The 10,908-nt window shown below is 53.8% G+C and overlaps 1 protein-coding gene across 3 annotated transcripts; it reads right to left on the bottom strand.

Moving 5' to 3' along the window:
• On the bottom strand, window positions 1-10,832 carry SERPINA5 (serpin family A member 5). 3 transcript variants are annotated; one of them, XM_081144483.1, is made up of 6 exons: window positions 10,664-10,738; window positions 9,359-9,399; window positions 4,102-4,734; window positions 2,134-2,404; window positions 1,606-1,753; window positions 1-1,049 (listed from the first exon to the last, which is right to left on the bottom strand). In XM_081144483.1, exons 2-6 carry the CDS (start codon window positions 9,369-9,371, stop codon window positions 843-845), a joined length of 1,272 nt encoding a protein of 423 aa, XP_081000609.1. In that variant the 5' UTR covers window positions 9,372-9,399; window positions 10,664-10,738; the 3' UTR covers window positions 1-842. The 3 variants fall into 3 exon arrangements, with proteins under 3 accessions (XP_081000609.1, XP_081000610.1, XP_081000611.1); XM_081144484.1 differs by lacking the exon at window positions 9,359-9,399 and having other exon boundaries at window positions 10,664-10,832; XM_081144485.1 differs by lacking the exon at window positions 9,359-9,399 and having other exon boundaries at window positions 10,660-10,738.
• Between the last annotated feature and the right edge of the window lie 76 nt (window positions 10,833-10,908).

Here is a 10,908-nt window from a genome sequence, read left to right as displayed (position 1 = left end):
TGTTTGCAAAATGCTTTATTGTTATAGCTGACACTAAAATTCACACCTAGTCAGCAGTATCTTCAAATGATAAGCTACTGTTTGCAACAGGCCTCATTCTCCCACCGCCATCCCAGCCCGTGAGACTGTAACTTCGCCCACAGGATGGTACGGGCCTGGGATGGGCCATTTCCACCCTGCCACCCACTTGCTTTTATGAAGGATGAGTGACACTTGAATGTATTGATATCAGCTGTGGCTGGCAGGTAACACCTAGCCTTTTTATATGATTTCAAGGATCCTTCAATCCTTGACCTGATCCTTCACTGTATACATGGAGAAGCCAAGTTCAGAGAGGGACAATATTGCCCCAGTGTCACACAGCTGGTTAAGAAACCCCACTGCAGAGTCCCATTCCAGTGTTCTTTCTAAACCGCAATGAATTGATAGCTAGTATTGCTGATGAGTCGGGACTAGGCTGGGAAATGCACCTCCTGGTGCAAATGTCGACGGGAACAACTTCCCATAGAGCTTTGTGGCACTGGCTGGGATTCAGAGGCCTGGATTCTGGGCTTCTCTCCACCATTAACATGCTATGTGACCTTGGGCAAGTCAATCAAACTCTCTGGGCCTCAGTACTCATCTCCACTGATGAAAGGTGAGGGCAAGACCAAATATTCTCCAGGGTTCCTCAAGGCACCTGAGTCTTGCCATTGTGGGAAAGAAGCAATCCTCAGTGTATCAGTTACTATTATTATTTGCGAAAGTCTCATTAGTCAACTAAACCTGTGCAAGACACTAGCTCTCAGCAGATCGATGGCCACTGGGCACCCCCATTTTCTACTAGGGACGCCTGGGGCCTCTCAGGAGAAATCCCCGCCTGAGGGGCGGGTCACTTTGCCCAGGAAGAGAATGTTCTTGTTGTTCTCCACAATAGCCATCAGAAAGGGCCTGTCGAACACTATCCTTGGAGAGCCCATTCGGGCGGACCTGAATGCAAACACCATCCCCGTGGCGGCAGCTGCCTTGGTCCCCGACTCGTCCACCTCCACCATGGCTTTGTGCACCATCTGCAGGGGAGACACCAGATGCCACCAACTCACCAGGGGCTGGGAGAGCCCATTGCAGGAAATGGCCAAGCTTCCGCCTGTGGCATCTCTGTCCAAGTCTCTGCAGCTGAGCCTCGAAGCAGGTGTGAAATGATGTGACTGCACAGCTGTCCTGCCCAGGCACATGTGCACTCGTGTCTTTCATTGGATTCTCAAGGCATCCCACAGTGGGGGTGGGGCTCTGATTTTATAGAGGGAAAGGAGGCTCAGAGAGGTCAGATCATTGTTGGAGGTCGCGCTGCTAATGAGTGAAGGAGTTGCCACCTGATTTTTAGTTTTGATGGCTTAATAGAGGGCTCCTTCCCCCAAGGCAGTGCCGGAGATGGCTGCTCATTGTACAAAGGATATAAGACAGAAAGCGAAACCTTTGCTTATTACAGAAAAAAAGGAAAGAGAAAGAATATGGAATATGGAATATGGAATATGGAATGTGGAATATGGAATGTGGAATATGGAATGTGGAATGGAATAGAATAGCTGTCTCTGAAAGCAGATGCTCAGGAGCTTCTGGGCTCACCTCAGACACCTGGATGTTAGAGTGGTTGGTGAATCCAGTCAGGTCAGCATGGGAGGTGAACATGTCTCTGATCCCCAACTTGGGGAGAACTTTCTCCAGGTGATAGGACCCCTCAATGGAGAACTTGGGAAGGTAAAGCTGGAGCTTTCTGGAAAGAGAAGAGGACCTTTCTTAGGCTCTTCTAGAGGACCAGGTCCTCGGCTCATATCCCTGCCACTTCCCCTCAGCTTCATAATGATCCTTCAGCCCCTTGCCTAGAGCAGAGTCTATCTCACTCTGGACTTGGACCTGGACCTCCCCAGAGGTCACCGCCCCTCTGATCCCACCACCAGGAAAGTGGGCTTCCAGCCCCACTTCCTGCAGCTGGGCCAGGCCCTGGGGCCGGGGCTTCACCTGATGCCTCTGGGCTTGGAGGCAGTTCCTGGGCTGGGTGTGTCCTTCCCACCACCGCTGTGTGGCCCCAGGGGACATGTGTCTCCCTGGGGGGGGGGTAGGGTTAGGCTGGCCCCCATGTAGTCTGAAGAATACCTCTTGGTGAACTTCTTGAGCCACTTCCTCAGCGTCTCCTGGCTCAGTCCAGCTTCCACCTTGCCCATCCTGCCCTCGCTGGGGAGAATGAAGAGAGCCGTGGCATTTCCCTGGTAGGGGAGCCCCACGACCCTGCAGTAGAGGTTCCGGTCTAGGAGGTAGTAATAGTCATCCTCGCGTTTCATCATGGGCACCTGCACCACCGTCTCCGAGTTCACGTGGAAGTCCTGCTTGTGGGTGCTTTTGGGGTCGAAGCTTGTCTCCCACTTAGCTAAAGATAAACGTGGACAGGAAATGGGAAATTCTCAGCTGCAGAGGAAGAGCGCAGAGATGATGAACCTATTCAACAGAGATGATCCTCTTTAGGACGATCTCGTCGGTAGCAGTGACTGTTGGACCCCTTGGACTCCTATATAATTTTGGGGGCCACCTGTCTGAACTTTTTGTGGGGCTTTTGCAACATTTGCCAAACAAGGAGGTTGGTTTTCATGGCTTCAGAGGCCCTAACCCCTAATGTTTGTTGGATTCTCTGATGCAACTGAAGGTCAAACATCCAAGTGGAGAGGGTAAAAGATATGGATGGCTGGTGAAGCTACACTCTATCTGGGTGAGTCCTTCTAGTGTTGATGCTTTTCCCGATATTTTGATCTAAGTTTGGGAGAAAGGTTTGTAAGATTCCTGGAAATAAATGATTTTTCCTACTGGGAAGTCTTCATTTATGCTTCCTGCGCTGTCTGCTTTTTATGGGATTTTTTTACCAGAGTGACACAAATAATTATTTTCATCTTAATGATTATCAAATGTAGACCCCACCCCAATACCCCACTTAGCTTATTTCACAGTTGTTCTCTGCAGCCTGTTGTAATGGGCACAGCCCTGGGCTGAGGACAAGAAATCTTAGAAGCCAAGCTTAAGACTCACTCTCTGTGGCCATAGGAAGGGGGGCAGGTGGTTAACATTTAACTATCTTTGTCCGTCTCTTTCTCTACCTTCCCTTCTCCCCTCCCTCCCTCCTCTCCCCTCCCCTCTCCTCCCCTCCACTTCCCTCCCTTCCCCTCCTGCTCCCCCCCTCCCCTCTTCATCTATTTCCCCAGCCTCAGCCAGGCCCCATACAGAGCACTGAGGGGCTCAGTCCCTAGAACAGTGATTTCCAGCCTTTTCCATCTCACGGCACATAAACTAATTACTAAAATTCTGCAGCACACCAAAAAATACATTTTTTGCTGATCTGACAAAGAAAAAAAAGTATAATATTGATTCATTCACATTGGACAGCTATTGTGTTGGCTGTTGTCATTTTTAAATGCAACAATCTAATGGAAAAGTGGTCTATGCCCCTAAGTAGTTAGGTATCGCATGTTTTAAAAATCCCTGCGGCACACCGGATGGAAATCGCTGTTTTAAGAGTGGAAATGAGAGCTGAGATGAGTAGGGATACTTATAAGAGCTGTCTGGGAGCTAAAGCAGGGGATTAGCTCTTACAGAGAAGAGAGAAAGAAGGCTTTTCAGGGGAACAGGCTCTTGACCCGGGATTTCTTGGCAAAGGAAATAGCCCCTAGGATGGCCAGGATCTGGGGGGAGAGGGAGTGGCCTGGGGAATGTCCCCGAAGTTCCTTCTAAGGCCCGAGTTCCGCCCTGAGTGGCCATGTATCAGTTTCTCTGGCACATTGGCCGTGACCAAGTCATACTTCAGCACCCGTGTGGAAGCTGTGACTTCAGGTGTCCCCAGGGGCCCAAAGACAGGAAGCAGCTTTTCCCCAATAGAAGAAACTGCACTGGGGTTCTGAGCGCCCCCTTACACAGCGAGAAGGCACCCTCTCACCCAGGGCTGCTTGTCGGCCTCACTCTAGCAACAGGCGCCAGAAGAGACTAAATCTACTCCCGCTCCTCTGCGTGGGCGGGACTTGAATATTCTTTTAACAAAATTAGTTGAAAAGAAAAAGTTCAGGTTTGAACCCAAGGTCTTACCTTTAAAGTAGATGTAATTCACCATAACCATGATCTCGGAGCTGTCGAAGTCCTTAACCAGGTCCACAATCTTGCCTTTAGTTTGCTTTGCCACATAATCGTTGATCTGCTTCTGGGCCCTTTCAGGGTCCTCAAAGTTGGTGGGGAAAGTGTCTGCCAGGTACAGCGTCCTCATGGCTCTCAGGAAGGTGTCCTGGACGTGCACCGTGGGCTTGAGGAACAGGGCGTTGCCGAGGCTCAGCTGGGGGTCCTCCCGGGGCGGGCTGAGCCCCTGCAGCAGCCGCTGGAAGCCTCTGTGGAGCTCCTCTTCCTCCGCGCCCCCCTGCAGGCCGACGCCCAAGGCGCCCAGGATCTGCGCCCTCGTGGTGGACCGAGCCCCCAGGGAGATCATGGCCAGGGGCATGGAGACGCTCAGAGGGGAGAAGAAGACGTTCTGGTTGGGGCTGGCGGCCACCAAGGCCCTGAAGAGGTCGAAGGTGAAGTTCCCGTTATCAGGGGCCGCCGTGGGGACGACAGGCAGCTCCCTGGCCCTCTTCTTTGCCCTCCAGGAGTGGTGGTGGTGGCCCAAGCCCTGCGGGCTGAGCAGCAAAAGGCAGAGGAGGAGGCAGAGCTGCATGGCGGCTGCCTCTGGTTCTGGAAGGGAGAGTGAGGAGATGCTCAGGAGGCCGTGCAGCCAGCGAGGCTTCTCAGAGAAAAGATTGGGCCCGACGTGTGCAAGACCGACGTCCCAGAGGATGGTCACCGCCCAAGGAGCAGCATCAAAGAGAAAGGATGCACCTCTAAGGGCAGGGAGAGGAAGGAGGCCGAGGGGTGTGGACCGAGGGGGGCCGGCCAGCAGGGCAAGCGTGTCCCATCAAGGTACACAGTGTGCCACAGGGAGGCGGGATGGGGGCGGAGACATCTCCCTGGTTCTGCCTGGTCAGCATCTCTGGGTTCCTGGGAACTAGCAGCCTGCTTCCCCGGGTCACTTCTAACCCTCACGTCCGTCCTTGGGGACAGCATTTGCAAGGCCTCTTCTCAGACCAACTACCTCCCCGGGGCGCTTGCAGCACTTCTGGGCTTGTCCTTGTTCGTTCTGCAAATATTTAGTGAGCATCTCCCGTGTGGTAGGCAGGGTGCCAGGCTCCTGAGATTCATCAGTGTGCACACGGATGCCAATCAGTGCCCTTCTCCTCCCAGGGGCTGCTCTGCACCCTGCAAGGCGCCCCTGGGCCCTCATCAGAGGTACCTTCCCCTCTTAAGGAAATCGTGCCCCTCTTAACTCGAGCTCCTGGCCTCCCTTCCTCTTCTGTGATGGGCTGAACTGTGTCCCCCAAATTTAAATGTTGAAGCCCTCACCCCAGTACCTCAGAATGTGACTGTGTTTACAGTTAGGGTCTTAAAAGAGGTGATTAAGTTCAAGTGAGGTCATATGGGTGAACTCATATCCCAGCTGACAGGTGTTCTCATAAGGGGAGATTAGGACATAGGCACACAGAGCGAAGACCACACCAGGACACAGAAGGAGATGACCATCTACCTCCGAGAGAGGCTTCGGGGGAACCAGCCTGCAGACGGCTCGATCCTGGGCTTCTAGGCTGCAGAGCTGAGATGTCCACGTCTGCTGTTTGAGCCCAGGCCGCGCACTAGTTACGCAGCACGAGCTAAGACACCTTCCCTTCCTGTCCCCCACGTGAGGAGGCCTCACACTTGGTCTCCCTGTGGCCTCTCACATGGACCCTGGGAGGGGTCTTCCCTCATCCAGGCCTTGTCCCTGCCTTCAGTCCCTCCTCCTCTCCCTCCCCCATGTCCATGTACCCAGACCCTTCCTCTCCAACCAGAAACCCTTCCTGAGCCAGGGCCTCCCAAAGTCCCCCTTCTACCTCTTATGAACAGCCCGGAGTTTGCAGCCCGACCCCTCAGGTTCGAATCTCAGCCCCTCTGCCTCTTCCATGTGTGATTTGGGGCAAGTCAGTTACAGCCCAGCCACCACCCACCACCTGTACATCGGAGGTAACGACAATACCGGCTCTGGGGGTCTCTGGGGCTTTATTGAGTCGTCATATGCGAAGTGCCTGGCTCAGACCTGGTGCTCTGGAGTGTGAGCTGCGGGTGTGGCAGTGTCTGGCCAGAGCCCCACCTGAGACCTCCATTTCCTTGGCCATGCCGTGGGGTACCCCCTCTCACACGCTGGCTCCTGTGAGCCTGGCCGCAGTCAAGCAAATGATTCCCACGTTGCTGTTGGTCTGATTGACTCCTGGCAAAAGCTCCGGATTGATGAATTTCCTTCAGCTGGTACACACCCCCCGCCCCAGCAAGAGCAGGACATCAGGCCCCCGGCCCCAGGGAGCACTGCCAGTCCTGTGACCCATGCAAAAGCAAAGGGCCCCAAACAGCTGCATTGGACTTTGCTTGCAGAGCGGCCCCTGCAAGTGAGGTTTGGGGTGTGTGTGAACCAGCTGAAGGAAATTCACTTCAAGGGGAAGGGAGGGAGGCAAAGGGGAGTAGGGGGGTGGTGGGGGCATAGAAATACCAACGAGACTGGGAGCCAGGCAGAATTCGGCTGCAGCCCTGTCTTTGAGCCAAATTGAGTGACTCAAACTGGTCCCACTCACTGGCCCTGGCCTCCAAACTGCACCTGAGCTCACAAAGGAGGCCCATTTAGAATGTTCTGTCTGCAGAGCCTGGACTGCCCAGAACCAACGGCAGCAGCCTTAGCTATCACCGCAGCATGGGAGGCCCAGGCGCACGGCCCAGGCTCTGTCCTCACATGTGTCAACTCCTTGGGCCTCACACCCACCTATGGAGCTAGGTTCTACTGTTAGCCCCATTTACAGATGGGTAACCCGAGGCTCAGAGAGATCAAGTCACTTGCTAATAGTGGCAAAGCTTGGGCTCTGACCCAGTTCTGGCTTTTAAAGCCCACACTCTAAATCACCTCACCATTTGGCTTTCCCAGACCCCCGCTCCTCCATTTCTGCAGCACAGCCTCTAGATTTCATATTCCAGGCTTTCTAGGCAAAGATAGCCCCTGATCTGCAGATAGTTAAGAAACACGGTCTGTCCTTCCCATGCTGACACTCCCTATCTGTTCCCAAGAGTTGCCTTCAAGGAGGCCTTTCAAGGATACGTGGGTGGTTTAATCTCCTTGTCATTTAAACTAGTCTGTTTCACATCACAATGCAGTGCCTCCTGCCAAGTGTGAGTAGCACCCATGGTGCTGCTGAAGGAACAATTGAGCTCAGCACTCCCACCCCCGCTACAGATGCAGAGGGAGTTTCCTGCTTGGAAGGAGCCCAGAGGCAGCTGACCAGGGAGCAGGACTGGCTCTTGTCCACCCATCCTCCTGTCCGGGGACCTTGGCCCAGGCCCCTCTCCCCCTCTCTGGGCCTCAGTTTATTCCTAAACAACGGGAGGTCTGTCACTGGCTACAACAGTGACAGACCACTGTCCCCGCCCCCCAAACACCAGAGATCTGCTGAGCCAAAGCCACTTCTACAAGCAACCATGGGGGTTTCCCTGAGGATCAGGGTCTCCTTGGAGAAGGCCCCCCCCCTTCACTCAGGCTCCCTAGCTCAGGTTTGGGACCCAGAAATCTTGCTCCATTTGGGCCCACTCTCTTTTATTAAAGCCTCTATTTGTTAAGAACCTATTAAGACACTACAAATATTGCTATATTTAATCTTCACCAAAGTAAGCATTGTTAACCTCGCTTTACAGGTGAATGAACTAAGGCTCCGCAAAATGGAATTGCTTGTCCCAGCCAGTGAGGGATGAAACTGGGATAAAATTCAGGTTCCTCTGACTGGTGTCCACACTGCCCCTTGGCTCCCTCCATGGCCCCGAGGGATGGCGCATCTCCCCCGCCCCCCATAGCTCCTGGAGCATACCCCTGGGTCTCTCCCAAGCTGGTCACCTGTATTAGCTAATTTACAGTCCTCCGCAGCAACATGGGGTTGGTATCATTAGCATCATTGTACAGAAGAGGAAACAGAGGGTCAGAGAGATCCCTTCCCCAGAATGTGGAGGCCTCAGGGTACTCATTTCAGGTTTTCGAGTTTCAAAGCCCAGGCTTTGCCATCACACTTCTGGGCCTCTGGAAATACACAGCTCTGACAGTTTCGTGCCAGCCCTATAAGCCTGGTACTCGGGAGACCAGCACCCAGAGTGGCAGCAGAGCCTGGCCTGGCTGACTCTCCTGGGTGCCTGATGCCACATTCCTGCAAAAACACCCCCACCTGTCAGAGGGAAGACAGTAGAGTCATTGAGCTCATATGGCCTCCCAGGCCGGTGACTCCAGGCAGCTGTAGGTGGCCAGACCCTGGGCAGTTCTCCAGCTGATCCCCCAACATCCATGGCCCCCACACCTGCTGGCATTTATTCCAAATGTTAGGCAACAAAGTCCCACCCAGGTCAGTTTGGGACTTAGCTGAGGGCGGTGTGTGGCTGAGAAGGGCCTGTCTGCGATCTGCTAATTACAGAGGAAATGTACCTTGGAGCCCAGGCAGAGAGGGACAGACAGACTCCTGACTTCCCTTGGGTCCTAAAGACCCAGGGCCAGAGCTTCCAGAGAGCAGGGACCTGGAGAACTTTCCTAACCTCCCTCCCCATCCCTGGTCATCAGAGAGGCTTGTCAGTTTCTAGCTCCAAAATGTGCCTTAAGTCTTCCTGCTTCTCCCCATTTTCCCTGCCACCGTCTTAATGGAAGCCCCTCCCATTTTTCACCTGGCCCACCCCACTTCTCCTGTCCCCTGGAGCCCTTCTACAAAGCATCCGAATCTCCTTCAGTCACAAACAAGGTCATAGCACTCCCCTGCCTAAGAGTGTTGCCGGCTGTGTAAAATTTAACTCTGATCTGTGCGATAGCCCACGAGGCCCCCTGCAGTCAGGCTCTGCCCAGCTCTCACCAGCCTCAACTTGACCTGCTCTGCCCTCAGTCGTGTGTGTACTCTGGGCACACTTCTTTTTTCAATTCCTCAAACACAGCAAGCCCCATCCCAGCCCTGGGCCTCTGCACTTCTGCTCTCTGATGAACACTTCTCTCTGCCTTGCTCACAGGGCCAGCTTTCCACAGACCTCAGGCCTCTGCTGAAGTTACTTCTTAGTGACACCCTGCCCATGCCTGGCCCTCCCTCTCCACTGTGATTCTGTACAATGGCCTCCTCATCATTTCTCTCATCTGTCATATAAGTGCAATTATATATGCATTTGCGGTGGGCCTCTTGTTCCGATCTCTCTCCCCAACTAGGATACATGCTCACAACACAAGGACCCTCACCTGTGCTGCTCATGGAGTCAAGGGGAGGTGCTGAGACACTTCTGTGGAAGGAAGGAAGGAAGGAAGGAAGGAAGGAAGGAAGGAAGGAAGGAAGGAAGGAAGGAAGGAAGGAAGGAAGGAAGGAACCCCTCTCCTCTGTAATTCAGAGGTGTCAGACCACACCCTGGGCACTGAGTGGTGAAACAGAGCCAGGCTGGGCATCCAGAGCTCAGCTCTTGCCAGGTGACCTTGAGTCACTCCCCCAAAACTGCTCAGCTTCAGTTTCCTGTCTTTTTCTTTTTATAAACCGCTTCGTTAAGGTAGGATTGGCATAGAAAAAGGCTTACACTATAATGTACAGAACTCGATGAGTTTGGTGGTAAGTAAGCCCGTGAAACCATCACCACCACCGTGGCAGTAAATACATCCATCACCTCCCCCTAAATACATCCATCACCTCCCCGTGTCCTCCCCCTCACCCCCTCAGTTCTTCAGGGCTCTTGGTCTGTGGAGGATGTTGGCCCAAGGGAGCAGTTTCCCTTTCATTGTTCCCTTTCTTGCCACGGGCCACATCCTTAGAAAAACTAAAAGTTCCTCTCATTTTATATCTCTGTTTTGTTTATTTAAGAAATGGCCAAGAGGCATCTGCAGCTCCAGCAGTTGCTGTGGACGGGTGCTGGGCCGCAGCCTCCAGGCCGGGCAGCCTGAGCTCGGGAATCATCATATTTGACTATTTTTCCTGCTTTCTAAAGGTTAAAGACTCCAGGACCAGAAAAAACACAAGCTCTGGTTTGCCAAGCACCTCCTGAGCACTCTTGATGCCTAGTACGTCAGGGTTGTCAACCTGGGCACTGCTGGCATCTGGAGCTGGACCCTTCCCTGTCGTGGGGCCGGGGGCTGCTCTGGGCATTGCAGGATGTTTAGCAGCCTCCTCGGTCTCTACTCACTGGATGCCAATAGCAGGCCCCCTCCAGTTGTGACAAATAAATGTCCAGGTGTGACCAGATGTACCTTGGGGATAAAGCCATGCCTGGGTGAGAGCCATCACCATAATTAATCGTCAGTCACTCATCCAGAAGGTACTGTAAGTTGCATCTTACCTAAAAAGCAACTGAGGCTCAGCCAGGTTTAGTGCCATGCCCAAGGTCACCTCTGCCGCCCGAGAGGCCCTGAGTCCTTCCCCAGCACTATGGAGTTTTTCCTGCTGACTCTGGGCACCTCCAGAGCGGCTAAGCCCTCCCAACCCTGAAACTCCAGAGTCCATTTCTTCACCCTCCTCACACGCCCCCAAGCCCACGGGCCCTCGGCGGTCAGCGCTGTACTTACTCTGTCCCCTGGCTGAGGGTGCACAGTGGAGGCGACGGTTCCTGAGGCTCTGGACCGGGCAGAGGGCTGGCTGGAGTGGAGCCAGCACTTGTCACTGACCACAGTGGGGCTGTGGCTCCACCTCTCCCTGGCCCGGCCCCCAGCCCCGCCCTGTCCTGTCCCCAAAGGCTTCCAGCCAACAGTTAGGTGTCTGACAAAGCCACCTGAGCTCTGACCAGGGTCACCCACCCACTGCCCGGCAAGCC

This window comes from Miniopterus schreibersii (genome assembly GCF_964146895.1).
Source record: "Miniopterus schreibersii genome assembly, chromosome: 1".
Lineage (NCBI taxonomy): Eukaryota > Metazoa > Chordata > Mammalia > Chiroptera > Miniopteridae > Miniopterus > Miniopterus schreibersii.
The sequence above is the reverse complement of the archived record's forward strand: the minus strand, read 5'-3'. Positions and strand labels throughout refer to the sequence as shown.